At 37.4% G+C, this 15102-nt stretch overlaps 1 protein-coding gene across 2 annotated transcripts in view; it reads left to right on the top strand.

Annotated features, from left to right (window-relative positions):
- Positions 1-14879, top strand: part of HEATR3 (HEAT repeat containing 3) — a 17797-nt gene extending 2918 nt beyond the window's left edge. Inside the window, exons 4-15 of one of the 2 annotated variants that reach the window (XM_057396555.1) lie at positions 696-808; positions 2619-2728; positions 3439-3579; positions 4306-4592; positions 5291-5381; positions 8450-8604; positions 9570-9652; positions 9912-10045; positions 12455-12543; positions 13344-13487; positions 13590-13766; positions 14682-14879. In XM_057396555.1, coding sequence (XP_057252538.1) covers positions 696-808; positions 2619-2728; positions 3439-3579; positions 4306-4592; positions 5291-5381; positions 8450-8604; positions 9570-9652; positions 9912-10045; positions 12455-12543; positions 13344-13487; positions 13590-13766; positions 14682-14819 — 1662 coding nt within the window. In that variant the 3' untranslated portion in view covers positions 14820-14879. Of the gene's footprint in view, positions 1-695; positions 809-2618; positions 2729-3438; positions 3580-4305; positions 4593-5290; positions 5382-8449; positions 8605-9569; positions 9653-9911; positions 10046-12454; positions 12544-13340; positions 13488-13589; positions 13767-14681 lie in introns of both variants that reach the window. The other variant, XM_057396554.1, reaches the window with a different exon arrangement.
- The last annotated feature ends 223 nt before the right edge of the window (positions 14880-15102 follow it).

Below are 15102 nucleotides of genomic sequence, written 5' to 3'. Positions count from 1 at the left end.
ATTTTGGGTCTGGAACGTCAGTGAAGACAAATCTTTTTTTGTCAGTGAAGATCCAGATCCAACATTTATATTGCAACATTATTCTAGTGAGGGTATTTTTGCAAGCACTTTTGTCTACTGACATCTTGGATTTACAGTTGGGTAGTTACTGCTGTTGTAGAATAATCTGTACTGAATACGTATTCTTTGTTTTATCGAGGTGTTGCAGTGCAGGTTGGCAGTTGCATTGAGTTCTGTCACCTGCTGCCTGTGTATGGGCAGCCGTGAGCAGTATCATTATTTTCTGTATGTTTCTTCCCCATTTTAAATTTTGAGTAATAGCATTATTGTAAAGCACAGCAAGCTGTTAGCTGAATTAACTTTTGTGATTAGAAAGAACTGGTGAAAGTTGCTTACAGTCTGTATTAGCAAGAAACAGCACTTCATATTCTAATATTACTAAGTCTTTATAAAAAAAACATTCTGAAGATTATTGAATGCAAAGCAAGTACTGACAGAGTCTGTCTACAACGTAAGAAAATTTACAAATGATTCAGTTCCATTGTGGCTCAGTTTTCATAGAGAATGGGAAACTGGTCTGGTTTTCTGGCAATAAACAGTCGAGAGATCTCTCCATTCACTCTGCTGCTAATATTTCAAGGTTTTGCTTCTTGGTTTGTTTGTTGCCCAACCTTAGTTCTCTTGTTTGGCTGTAGTGCAGCACTGGACTGGATGCTAACCAGCTGTCTCTAGAGAAGCGCATAGAGATGGACAAAAATTATATTGAAGACATAGCCAACGAGGCTATTAATTTGCTGTGGAATATATGGTAAGTACTAGGTAAACGCTGGCCTTTTGAAAGAGCTAAATTAAATTGTTCCTAAAAAAAGAGCATGGTAAGGGAGGCAGAAATTAAATGACTGTCCTTGCATGTGAAGAAGTATTCAGTTGCTGATTTTGGTTTTTGACTGTGTTGCTCCTACGCTTTTCCTCCTTAATAAATGGCAAACGCTCATCTGATCTGAAATACAGCTTTATCTTCTACTGTAAGTTACTTTTGTAGGTGAAGGATTCTGAAAATGCACAAAGTTGGTCATTAGTTGTAGGAGTGACATTATTTCCCTTTCCCATCGTTTTTTTGTACGAAGTTCTGACACTGTCTTCTGATTGTGTTCTGTAAATCTACTGTACAGTTTTTGGGTTGTGGGGTCTTCCATGCAGTTACTGTAGATCCTTATTATGATATGGGAGACAGAGGAAATTAAATTCTGATTATTGGGCTCTAGTGCTCTGGGAATATGAGGAGGGTTTGTACTACTTCCTCCCTCTGCAGGTCATCCCTAAAGTTAATATTAAATGTTTGGACAAACTATCCCTTAGTGCCTGAGACACTGCTACAAATCTATATAATTAAGTGAGAAAGAATGTGAATAGTTCACTTAGTAGCTTACATTGAAAACACCAAGTGAAGGAAGAGAAATGGCAATACTGTCAATACAGAAATGGCTATAAGCGTTGAAGTGCTACATACCAGTTCTGAAAGTTCTTGGAATTTGTATTGTTTCTCCTTGTTTTGTAACAGCTTCATGTCATTATACTCTTTGGTCTGTACAGAATTTTACTGTACAGCGTTGCAATGCAGCTGCTGCTGCATCTGTGTTTATGGCATGGCTGCTGGCTTGAGGCCTTATTTGTACATTGGTTTTTTTTTTTGGAGGGGGGGGGATTGGAATCTAGAACAGTATAGAAACTGCTTGCTCAGCACCTTGCACAGAATACATGACCCTTTGTAACTGACTCAACAATGTTTTGTGTTTTTTTTTTAATTGCTTTTGCAGACATAAGTGCTTTGGAACAGGAACTATAATCATTAAGTGTGCTATAAATCACTTCTGTATTTTGAACTTTTTTTGCAATGACCATGAACTGCTGACTTCATTGCTGAGTTTGGTACTGATCAAATTTGGGCTGGCATTGATGCAGAGACAATGTATTCAAAAGTAAATTTTTAAAGACCCTTGTAGCTAGTTAGGTCCCATGTGTTTTTAGTTTGAATTTGTCTTTTATTGATAATTAGTTTAAAAATGGGAATAGCTGTGAGAACTTGAAGCAGCACAAATCCCAGTGTTAGATAATTAAAGTAAATGCCACATTTAGCATTGATTTAACATCCATTTTGAAATGTTAAGAGCAGTCATTTCCTGGAGTAAGTGAATATTGATATTGGAGGCAACAGCCTGCTCTGTTGTCAGTGCTTCTGTGGGTGAAGCCTTCCGTGGATGCAGAAAGCCCTAGGCTGGCCTGTAGCCCGCAGCTATAAGCTGCCTTTCACCCTCTGGCTGGCTCTGTCTGCAGGAGACTGTACTTGGGCTGCCAAATGAACTCCAGAATACTGTGTGTGAGGAAGCAGATGGCAGAGCCAACTTTCCTCAAAGGTGCCCAGGTTATTGCTGCTTTGCTTTCTCCATTTTCTATGGAGTTGATCATAACCACAGTAATGAAGAGTAGCTTTTGGAGTCATGCATAATTCTTAGGTGGGTTTTTAGAATGTGAGAATAACGAGTACATGTTACTTAAAACATTGTTACAGGATTTTTTTTCATGGGAAAAGTGTTTTATTAATCTTTCTTATGCATTAGTGAATGCAGCAGTACCGCAGTACACATATTCAACAAGGAAGGATGTCTGGAGGCTATGTTATGTTACATGAAAAAATTTTCTACAAATGTGGATCTGGCTGTTTCAGCAGGTAAGTGGTAAAAAAATAAAGATTTAAAGATACTTTTTTTTTCTTTCTACTATATAAATGTAGCACTGATGTCACATCCATTTTATAATGTACCTGCCTTAGTGTTACTTGAACTGTAGTTACATAAATTTACACTGAATATAAAACTTTCTGAACAGCACATCAGCCAGCATTAGACAACTGTTGTGCTTTTTTTCAGTCCAGAGAAGAATGGCTTATTGGTGGTTACATGGGACTGAAAAAAATTGTGGAAAGAAAGCTCTAGATAGAAGATGTGTTTTTAAATTTGTTTTCTGGGTTTGGTAGCGAATGGTTTAATAGTTTTTTGTAGAGCAAAGGACATAGTCCATCTAAAAATATCTAAACAACTTCTATCACTTTCAATGTGGTTTTATTATTATTATTGCTATTATAGTCTTATATATATATAGTCTCACAGGAGTCTTAAACCTGTATGTGGTTGCACAGCTAGTTCCATGTCTAATGTGGTACTGCCCTCATCTGTTTTATGTACAGGTTTGCCATAGAATGTCTTTAATCTAAAACAGTTTGTGGAAGACAGTGTCATACCATTACAACATGATGCTGTCTGAAGTGTTTTTTCCTGTCTCTGTGTTTCATTACTCCAACTTGCCAGAAAATAATGCTTTCTCATTAAGAGAGTGAAAGCTACTGTTGGGTTTGTTAATTATCTTTCTTGTTTGCTGCAGCAAACTGCTTACAGGCAGTGACAGAAGATAATCCAGATCTTCTTTCTTCGTTTAATGCTTCTTCACAACAAGTGTTGGAAGCAGTGATGTTGTGTCCGGAGAGCACAATGAAGCACATCCTTCTGAGAACACTCACAGCAGGTACGATGCTGGAGGGCATTCACTGCTTTGTGATGGCAGCTAAAGGAGGGTGGGAAGGACAAAAGGCTTAGTATTCTAAGCTATAGTCCGTTGTTGGTCAAAGCCTGTATAGATGGTTCATGAGGTTATTTCTGCCTTTTGGGCTTGTGTTTTGTAGTGACCAGGTATTTACAACTGTTTTTAAAATGGTCTTAAATGCTAGATTCTGAATTCAGCATGATAATGCATTTTAACTGTTCCTTTGTTTTTCAAGTTAGAGTCAAGTAGAATAGGACTTGTTTTGATCTTAATAGCTGTGGATTTTTACCTAAAGCTCTCTACCTTTCATTCTTCTTTCTACCTCAAATGCTCAACCATGGTGATTTTTGATACCGGAGTGTAATAAATTAATTCTGAGAATCCTTAGAAAATGGTTATTTCATGTGGATTTATTATCATATCTAAAATGTGGCACCAGGGTGGCTCCCCATAAATACTCTGTGTATACTTACATGCTGAAATCTACTTAAGGTTTGGGCCTAACATTGTTTTTAAAGGTAAGTATGTGAAATGTTAAACAGAAAAAAATACAAGTCTTTAAAGAAAGGACTTGAAAATTCCTACTGAAGTATAAGCACTGGGTATTATTGAGTAGTGGAGGCTGTGTCCTTAGAAAATACATGGATATTGCAGAGCTGGGAATTGAGTATTTTACTAATTTTTATATTTCAACTATCTCATGTTTAGGCATTGTCTGGAATATCAAGGGTACAATTCCACCAGGCAGCCTGGGAAGCATAATTAATGCAATCCTGAAGATTTTTTCAGAATCATTAGCAATAGATGCTGGTGAAACAATTATTCGTATGAAAGAAGCTGAAAAAAACAGGTTAAAACTTGCTGTGGAGAGAGAAACAGAGGAAAACATGAGTGATGTTACAGAAAACTGTGTTTTGAGTGAAGATTATGACTTGGAAGAAATACCAAAAGGAAAAGTCAAAAAGGGAGAAAATGACATTTCTGATTTCCTTCCAGTAAGTGTGTCTGCCTGGCTCTTGGATAGCTTAAGAGTGTTTGGCTGGCCATCTGACTCGTCTTGAGGCAGTCTTAGCTAGAGTAAACTATCATAGAGAGTGTAACTAATCCTAGCTCCCAAACAGCTTGCCTAATGTAGCTAAAACTTCAAAGGCAAGCGTGGAGAATTCCAGCACAACTTGTTCCAGTGTGATCAAGTTGCACAGTACACGAGGAAAGCATGTTTCCATTTGTTTCCTGTAGTGGAAGGTATATATTTATCTGAGGCTTTTACCTCTAGCCACTGCAGGGAGTCCTGATTTCTGCATGTGGCGTGAGATGTTTATTGGTTGTAACCATTCAGTCATGAGTGGAGATGGCCTGGAGGTTAACAAATGCATTCACTATGATGTACCTGAAAAGAATAACAGAATTACATGTTTCTGGTCAGGATTTAGCTAATATTAGATAATCTTTTCTGTTACAGCTTTAGTGCAGGTGGCATTTCTTGACAACAAAATTTGTTCTGAAGCGTTCAACAGAAAGTTAATAGATAATGCCTCTTGGTTTTGCTGGTGGTTTTGTTTTTTCACATTTTCATGTAGAATGAGAAGAGGAAACAGCAGGATTGAATTTTTAGCTGTCAGTTTGGGTGCTTTAAATTGCACTGAAATGTTGTTTTACAAAATTAAATTCGGTTCATGTTTTTACCTTTTAGCCTGATCAACGGGAACTGAAAGAAGCGACAGCTTTACTGATGGCTCAGCAGACTGCTCTGGAAATCATTGTTAATATGTGCTGCAGTGAAGGTTTGTAGGAATCTCTTTCATTGCAAGTGTTGTAGTTCCTTTTGTTTCTGGAATAGGTTGTGTTTAGTTTGCTGTTTGATGGTCTTAGCTTTTAAGGGCAAATGCACACAGACTTGCTGTCCCTGACACCCTCACTGGGGGCAGATCAGATTGTATGGGTTTTTCTCATGTAAGCATTTTCTGTTGCTTACCTATTTCTTTAAGATGAAAGCTGCATGTAAAATAAAACTACATGTGCCATCATTTAAAAACAAACAAGAAAGAACTTGTGATGAAGAAGTATTTCCAGAAAAGTATTACAGCATATTTGTTCATTTAAAGTGTGGCCTGAGAGTTCATCTGATACAATATGGGTGTGAATGTTATTGCAAGATGAGGGCATTGATACTTTTTTTAAGCAGATCAGTCTTGTCGTTTTGATATTATAAGTATCAAACTTCTTGTAGTATCAAAAGGATACTATAAGTATATTTTTAAGGAAGAGAGACATTGCATGCAGCTCTGGCAGCAATGCAGATTTAGACTGTTCAGAGTACCACCTTTAAGAGCTTTTTTCGAAGGAGAAAGGCAAGCTGTCATTCTTGGGGGAGCAACAATTAGATACTCTGTATCTTCTATGAACTCTGATACTCTCTTTTATAGCTTTTCTCCTGAAAACAAATGAGTGATTTCCAAATTTTGTAAAAAAAATAATAAAAGAACCACCAAACAGAACTAACACCTCAAAACCCCCTCTAAAATCTGAAAACATTAATTGCTGCTACAGTTTGTAAGTCTGATGCAAAAGTAATTGCATAGGAGAGAATTTTCTGAGTAAATCATTGAGGTTCTAATAAAATCCACAGCAATGCGCAGATATTCCCAATGGTGAGATTTTTTATTTATTTTTTTTCTCCTCTTACAGCATAAGGAATTTCTGCACCTAGTATATGAACTTCTTTTGTAACTGCATTTCTCATCTAATGAGCTGTAATTCATAAGCTCTCCCCTTTAATTGGAAAATCTCTTGTGGGTAAACTGCATATTCTGCCATTCACTCAGTGTAATGTAAGGTTGATTATGCTGTATTTCAACACAGTGCTTTACCCATTCATAGGCAGACAGAAACATAGTCTGTAGAAATTAAGAGGAATCCAGAGGCAGCTGCTCATTTAATTTTTGAGTTATTTGAGGACTAAAATAGCTGTAGCCATTATGCTGAGTTTATAGAAACACTCAACTTGCCACAGAATTGAGGGGAATAACCAGGCTGGCAGGAGATGTGTTCTACTGAACGCTGGCCAGCATTTGGAAGAAGCGGAGTGCTCATCCCTGAACAGTGACAAGAGGGGGAAGCCAGGAGACTCCAGTGTTGCTCTCCAGTCTGTAGTTGTAGGTTACCCTACCCGCAGTAGTTAAGGTGGGATTGTCATTGGAAATGCTTCTGTATTTCCAAGAAAGTTACAAAAAATCTGGTCTTGGCTGTGGGCTAATGTTCTGGAGCCCAGTTTCTGCTCTGCCCTGGTCACCCACTGTGAACATACGATGACTGTTGTCTTTGTTGTTGCTGAATTCCGTGGTCAGTTCATATAGTTCTCATTTAGTTTTCAAAGAAAAGTTTTGTTTTGTTTTGAAAAGATGGAGATGGATTTTTTTTTTTTTGTAGGAGGCAAAAGACTAACTGAAAGAGGGATGTCCACTTTGCTTTCATGCTTGTTGCTGCTGTGTGTTGGTAAAGCATAAAAGACAAATGTTTTCACATGCAAAAGCTATTGGCTCTTTTACAGCATATTATAACTAGAATTAATTGGTTATTTCCAGAAGCAAAAGAAGGTGTCTGTGTGATCAGGTTGTTACAGCCTGATGAGTTACTTTGTGTTGGATAAACAACAGTCATCGTCTTTAAATACTTTGAAGCTGCTGTGTGGTGCAGGTGAAATGCCTTTAGTTAGACCTTTCTTGCTTTAAGTGAATGAATTTACCTTTTACCACCGAGAACGTATGTGGCTGTTACTGCAATTACTACAGGACCTAGATCTCATGTGCATCTGTGTTGCCAGAAAGAGTCACTTTGGGGTGAAGACGATGTTTTTTTCCATAGTTAAATGTGCTGACCTGTGTACACAGGCAGAGCTTTCACCTGTCAAGGAGGACGATCTGTCTGACCTGTAGACCTGTGACTTGTGTAAACACCAGTGTCACACCAGTTAAAATGTTACCAGGTTTAAAACAACTTTAGATACATCAGTATAAACCCTATGTGTGTAGATTTATCAATTTAAATATAAATGGTGGACTTAGCTTGTGCTTGCCAAGCCAGGTCTGCTTTTAGCCATGGACAGATTACTCACTTTTACAGCAGCTGTGCCCATTGGTGATTGACCTTAACTTCTCTCACCATGTCTGCCCTTGCAGATCTGTTAGTAGAATAAATTACGTAAGTATAAGCCTAGCTCAGGTTTATTTTACTTAAAATAGGTTGTCTGAAAGGGGTAACAGTGATGATCTGGCTTGCTTTGGCTTGTTTTGCTGTCATCATTTCCTTTTTCAACTGGCCTTGCTGTGGAGAAAGTAACATCTTCATCCCACTCAGTTACAGCTCAGTCAAAGGACATCTCTCTGTGGCTTCAGTTATTGCCAGAGAAAACAGTTGCCTAAAACTTATTTCAGTTAGTAAACAAGTTAAGCTAAACTTGTGTATTTGCATGCTTGAATCTACCTCAAAAAGTTAAATGGTACCATTAAAGTCTTAGTAAATGTTTTATGGAATGTTTCTTCTATACCTTTCTTTAAGTACAGCATAATTAATACAAGAGAATGAAGTACCTCTGTATGAAGAATCGCTCATGTAAGCATGCTTGCTGCCTGAGTGAATATAAAATGAATATTTTTAAAAAGTAAAAATTTTAATGAAAGTAGTATAATATTTAGAACTGTGGATTAATGGCAGATGGTTTGCATGAATCTCAGAAAAGCCCAAGAGCTTAAAGACTCCTGACCAACAGGTGAAGAACTCAACCAGGAGATGTAAGTGAGAAGTAGGATACCTACTGTGGGAATGCTATTACAAATCTGTCATCTTTTCTCAGATCACTCTGATGATGAATGGGAAGAACTCTCCAGCAGTGATGAAAGTGACTTTATGGAAAACTTGTACAATGATGGGAGTGGGCTGCTAATGTCACCACTGTGCCTCTCTGATGAGGTTAACTCAGCATTTATGAACAATCTCATTCCAAAGAAGGTATTGGTTTTTGTTTCCAGCACATGGTACAGCCTTTTCTTCTGTCTGATTTGTGTCCCAGGCTAGGCAAACAAATGATCAAAATCCATCTGTAGAAAAGGAGTATTTTAAAAAATCAGTTTAGCTTCACTTTTTTTTGGCCTAGAGGTGGAGCATCAATAGATGAGCTGTCTTGACATAAATAATTTCTTCATGTAAATGGGAATAGAGGGTTCGTGTGTTTCAGAAATCTAGTGGTTTGTGTTTGAGAGTATTTTTGATTGTTTGAGGTTCTTTTTTTTTTTGAGGGTGGGAGTGGTGTTTTCAGTTTGGCTTTTCTAGAATATAAAATTGATTTGAGCATCAAAAAGATTACTTGCTAAAAGAAAGGAAACTTTCAGCAGAAGCATGACTGCCAGATTTCCATGTTAACTTAAAGAGGTTGGTGTTACATGAGTGGCAACAGTCAGCACCGAATAAGTGCAAGTTCTTCCCCCTGTTTCATACATAGTGTCTGAAATACAATTTTTGACACTGACAGGAATTCAAATGTTCTTGTTTCAGAGTTTTGCTCAAGCTTTGGAGTTGTAAAGATGAAGATCATCAGTTGCATCAGTTATGCTAGAATTCTACTTTGTCATCAGGGTGTGAGATAAAAACAGTCACGGCTTTTTGCAAGCAGTCCAAGTTTCATAGCTGGTGTTTTAGACTTGTGGTTATCTGAAAATTCTGTAGTGGAATCTGTACAAAGAAAGATTGAAATAAAAAAGATTAGCACAGACCTAGAAAATCACCTTTTACAGTTGGATACTTAAAACAATCTGTGCCAAACCCAGTGTATAATTGTACCATTTGAGTGACTAAGAAAGATTCTGGCAAGGTGAGACACTTGCTAGCTGGGGAGCTTTGGAGTATGTAGTTTGAAGTATCTGTTTTACATTAAGCTAAAGCCCTATTGCTAAGCCTTTCTTTTTTTCCCTTCCCAGATTCTTGAAAAAACTGCATTTCCGAACAGTGTTGCTCTAGATATCTGTATGCACAATCCATCCTGGAAACCATTAATTAAAAAGTAGGAATTTTATTGTTTCTCTTACTATTTTTCATGTATATTCAGTTGTTTTAGTACTCCCAGAAGGATTGTCTATCTTTGAGTTACTTGTAAGGTGTAAACAATGGCAGATCTGATGCATGATTTTGCATGAAGAGATACAAATCTTTCTGTAAACTGCATACCATATCACAGGCTTATTTAATTGAGGATGTTTCCTTGTATTTCAACATCTGTTCAAAGGGATCTCCTAAGTGCATATTTTGTTTGTTTGTTTCAGACTCAATGCAGTGCAGTGTAGAGCTTTAACATGTCTTCAGAACATTTTGTTAGTGTCAGACATGGATTGTCTTGGAGGAGCTTCACTTCAGTCCATTGCACAGCATCTCGTGCAGCTAGTCTTTGCTAAAACGGGTAAGATGTTCAGTAAAGGGGGCTTGCTGACCCCCTTTAAACTTACAGATATAAGGCAGATGTGTACATTGTGCTGTTTTAATGCCATTTTATTAGTAAGTTTATCCCTTCAGCATTTCAAAGTAAGCATACTGAATGTCAGAAGACTGCTGACAAAACAGTGTATCCTGATAAGATGTGTTTATCCAAATTGCATCCTGGGCAAGTAGGCTTTGAATGCAAGAATTTGCTCTACATCTGTTTGCATGCAGTAAGTTGCTGTTAGTGGATGAATTCTGCCTTCTTGTGAGACCTGAACTGTTTGCTTGCTCATATTTGTGGTAATAGCAGGTTTTCCTCAATCAGACAAGCCATGAAGAAGATGGGATGTTTTCTTCTTAAGTGTGCTAACTAGCCTAAATAGGCATGGGGGGGGGGGGGGGAAACTAGCAGTCTTTCACTTTTTTTTTTTTTAGTCTTAAGAAGTTATGGCAACGGAGGTTGTTGCAAAAATCTCTAGAACGTACATGCTTATGACAGTAGGAAATAGAGCAGCTGCTTTGTCTCCAGGGTGTGCTTTATGCATATGATAGCAAAGCTTTACTGGAAATTTATTTGTAATAAGAAAATGTGCAAAGTTTTTATGACTAAATACTGAAGGTGCTCAGCTTCCTGTTCAGTGGTGGCTTGAGTTCAATGGAGAAGGCAATAAATTTTGTTTCCCTAAAAATACTATTTTTGAACATCAGATACATCCTGGTAAATACTGGAATACATCCACTGTAGTTCTTCCAAGGCATATTATTTCACAGGGACACTTGTGGTGGTTTCCCCGTACATCCTCTGGTATTTGTATTATTGGATAGTTTAGTGTATATAGTCCACTATCAAGATAGTGTAGATAGTTGGCATTTCCTGCTGCCTCCTGTAATCTACATGAGATCAGCATCATTCCAATAATACTGTTGGACCATTTATGCTATGATCCTTGTTACTGGCACTAGAGAAGTTGAACTGAGATTCAAAAACTGGCAAAAAAAACCCAAACCCTGGTTTAAATCTGATGATCCAGTTCCCTGGCAGGCTGCTCCATGCAGGCTGCTCTGATACTCTGTTTTTGTTCTAAGGTCAGTGATGACGGCTCAATTCTAAAAATTGTCAGAAAACATTTAGGAAACAGTTCTTTTGTAGTCTAGCATAGGCACAGGTCTTACAAGCTTGAGAAGCTCAGTTTTCTCTCCTTCCTTCAGGTATCTTCATTTGTAGCCACAAATGAGGTGTATATAGTTCTGTTTTGTTGTAGCATATACTATGATACTGCATTAATGCATGAAAATCCATCTGCCTGCAAAACATGCTTTCTTTTTTTTTTCAATGCCATTAAAAGCATGTGACCAGTCTATGAGAACATTATTACTGAGTGAATAGTGCTTGAAAAACTAAAATACAGAAAATGAAAATAAATATGAAGACACATGCAAAGAAGTTCACCTGAAATATTTGTCTCATGCTAAAAGAGGGGAAATTCCAAGATTTCAGGGTCTGTTATGCTTCGCAATAGTCAATTCTTAGGTGAAACTGGAGAAGTGGCTACCTTAAGACAGAGGCTGCCAATAAATTAGTTTAATGGCCCAGGTGCCTTTTTGTTAGCATAATATTTTTTTTTATAGTTAAATGCTGTGTAATGGAAACTGCCAGATAGAGTTGATAACATACCAACATGTGGTTGGAAGAAATGCTGTGGTTTACAGAGTGAAAAAGAGGCATAAATATCTAGTTGCATATATGGGAAGGGAGAAGATATGTGTGAAATCATCAAGAGATTCTGCATCTGGAGTGGTCCAGAAAATAAGGACACACTGGGGGGAAAGAAAAAGCTTCAGGAAATGCAGAACATGTATTGAAGATGATGGCTCGTATTGATGAATTTGTAGTTAAAAAAGAAATATGCAGTGTATGAGTCATACATTTCTGAAAGGTTATTAAACCACTGGAAAACATGCCCTTTATATTAACTGGCAGGAGTCCAGCATTCTGGGTGCCTAAAAAGCCTGCTTAGGAAACAGAAGAAAGGCATTAAAATACAGAGTTTCTGTAGCTTTCTTAGTTCTGGTATGATGGCTTACATGTGATAACCAGTTTACAAACCTCTGTTCTGCTGGCAGTGGTTTGTGCCATATGTGTGTCACACAAGTGTCTTAACCAAGGATATACCTGAAAATGAGGACCATCTGTGATCTAACCTTCAGATGCAATTAATACTGAATTCAAACAAATCACAGTGGTTACAACCTACAAAGACGAGTCTCTGAAAATCTAGCTCTTCCTGTTTGTCCCCTGCAGGGACAATTAAGAAATTTGTATTTCTTTGCTTCTCATGTCCTCCATCTTACTGTTTAACTTTTGGCTCTGGGTTCAATTCTTTGACAGAACTCCCTACAGACACAGAATTCCTAGAAGCCATAACTAGCGCTTTGAGGGCTCTCTTACAAACAATGGCATCAAAGAACATCTCCCAGGTAAAGGCTTTCAAACTCAAATGCTCTGGTAGGCACAAAATCATGTGAGACTGTGCTGGAAAGTTTTTGAAACAAGACCATTTGAAATTCTAAATTTCAGCAACTGTGAACACTGAAAGAACAGATTTAATAGCATTCACTCTCATACTTTTTTTATAGACCTTACAGGAATATATTTTTTTATGTATCTCTTCCTTAACATGTAAACAGATGAAAGGTATTTCAAAACCAAAATAGGAATGAGACACAGGTGCTGTCTTTAGAAGATGGACATAATGACAAGCATTTTGTAAATTAGCACCTAGAAAAGTGGATTCTTTATTTCCTGAGTCATCCGGTTGAATTTGGTTGTCTTTCTAAAATCTTGGTTGGACATGAATTAATGAACTAAATATAGGAATGAAGCATAATAGTTTATTATACAGGATGTAATACTAGATGTTCTGTGGGTCCTTTACTGGCTGTAAACTGAAAAATGAGTTTCTGTATGTTGTAATGAGTTGGAGAAATAGGTATTGAGCTAGGTAAATCTGTGAAAATCCCTTTAGGCTCAGAACTTTTTCCTTCAGATTCATGACAGCCTTGGTTATGTTCTGGAAGAAACACCTTAAGAATTTGAAAGGGAGAGTGTAACTGTGTTCTTGCTAATTACATTTTCAGAATTCACGTTTTGATAATACAGGACTCTGCAAATGATCTAAATGTCATATTTGAAAATTTCCATGGAAATGTAAATGTGTCTGGTTTTTTACTTTTTTTTTTTTTTTCTCCCCCCCCCCCATGCTTCCCTTGCTAAGCAGTGTATGACTCCTGAGCAGCTACTGTCTTTATGTGAAGCTGGTATGGACAGCAGCAATGCCAGTGTTAAAGTGAATATAGTGAGCATCCTTGGAATTTCTGGCAGCATCCTGGCGAAAGGACAAGATACAGCTGAAACGCTAAAGGTAAAAAAGCAAAATTGGCATTGCAAGCCTAAACCAGTTCTGATACTTCTTTCAATTTTTTTTAACACTGCTGGAAAAACAAATTTTTTTTTCTCATTTCAGGTGATTGGAAAATTTCTTCTTGAGGTTACTATGAAGCAGTCTTCTCTTGTGGTAGCAGGGGAAGCTTTGGATGCGCTTTTTGATGTATTTGCAGATGGTAAACAAGCAGAAAAAGCAGCGGTAGAGATCAGGTTGCTTCCAGCACTGAAAGAATTTCAGCCAGTGTTCAAAATGAGGGTAAGCATCAAATGCAGCCAGCTCAGGGTCTCAACACAGTGTTGGTTGAAGCTTTAAGCAGGAAGGTATGGCTTTACAAGATGAATATTAAAAAAAAAACAACCCCAAACAACAACCCCACGTAATTGAATTCCTGATATTCCTCTTTAGAAGAAAGCAAATACACTTATCTTGAAGTTCGTGGAACCATCAAGGTAACAGCACAACATCTGCATTGCAACATCTGCATTACACCATCAGCATTACTGATGTCCAAATCACTGTATTGTTCTGAAACCCTTGTAAAAAAAAAAATCCTGCTGATGCCTCTGGAGTAGTACAGCTAAATTGGTGGGAGAGAAGTCTCTTCTGAGGTTACATGTTTTGGTTATAACTTGCTGTAGCTGCCGGTGGGCATTTTTGTTCTGATGGTGGTTAATTAAAATAGATAAAGTATTCTGTGTTTCCATGAATCACAAGGCCAAAATTCTAAACTATAATTGTAAGTACATCCTTGTCTTAACTAGACATTGACCTTTGATATGTTGTTTCTTTAGTCAGATGAAGCCTAAGGAATTACTTTAGTAATCTTAAAGCTAAGCACTGTACACACAAAATACATAACTGACAGTGCTACAGTTGTTTTTTTAGTTACGTGCAAGGTCTTTCATATAAAAAGCTACAGAAACTAAGTGTATGTTTCAGATTATGAAATAGCATGCCAACAATGGTGTAGTTTTAAGCAGAGATGTATAATGTCAATTGACCTGCAGAAAGAAGTGTTACCTATGCATTTGCACACGTGAACATACTGAAGTTCTCAAGAGGCATCTGTAGCATGTCTGTAGAAGAACCATACAGAATTACTGTAAACTTTAGGTGATATAGTAGGAGAAACTTCTTCATTAACAAAGTGTGTATTTCTTGGTTTTGCAGATGCGAAAAGAAGGCAAGGGAAAATACAGTACAGATCAGCTGTGTGTTCTTGACAATGTGAAGATGAACTTGAGAAGATTCATTGCATATCAGGAGACACTACAGAAAAGTCCAACTTGCAACAACGAGGAACTTTAAGGTTTCCCTCATTGAATAACATTTTCCAAAAATAAATCTGTTTTGAACTTCTAAAATTTATCAAGCAGAGAAGTTTTCATGTTAACAGTGCAATTTTTTATATTTAATGTTTTTATGCTTCTGGCTTGGTACAACATGAAAGTCACATCAGTGTAAAAAACGGCGTACTTTGAGATTTAAGTGTTGGCAGTGATGAGAATGCGCTCTTGCAGTCCTGAGGTGTGTGCATAACACCACTGTCCTTGTTTACAAATCCTTGCGTGTCCTGGTGGAAAACTATAAT

Source organism: Pezoporus wallicus, unplaced genomic scaffold (assembly GCF_028554395.1).
Source record: "Pezoporus wallicus isolate ANWC-B61680 ecotype Strahan unplaced genomic scaffold, APGP_CSIRO_Pwel_v1 contig_3324, whole genome shotgun sequence".
Lineage (NCBI taxonomy): Eukaryota > Metazoa > Chordata > Aves > Psittaciformes > Psittacidae > Pezoporus > Pezoporus wallicus.
Note: the sequence above shows the minus strand (reverse complement) of the source record. Positions and strands in the feature narration are given on the sequence as shown.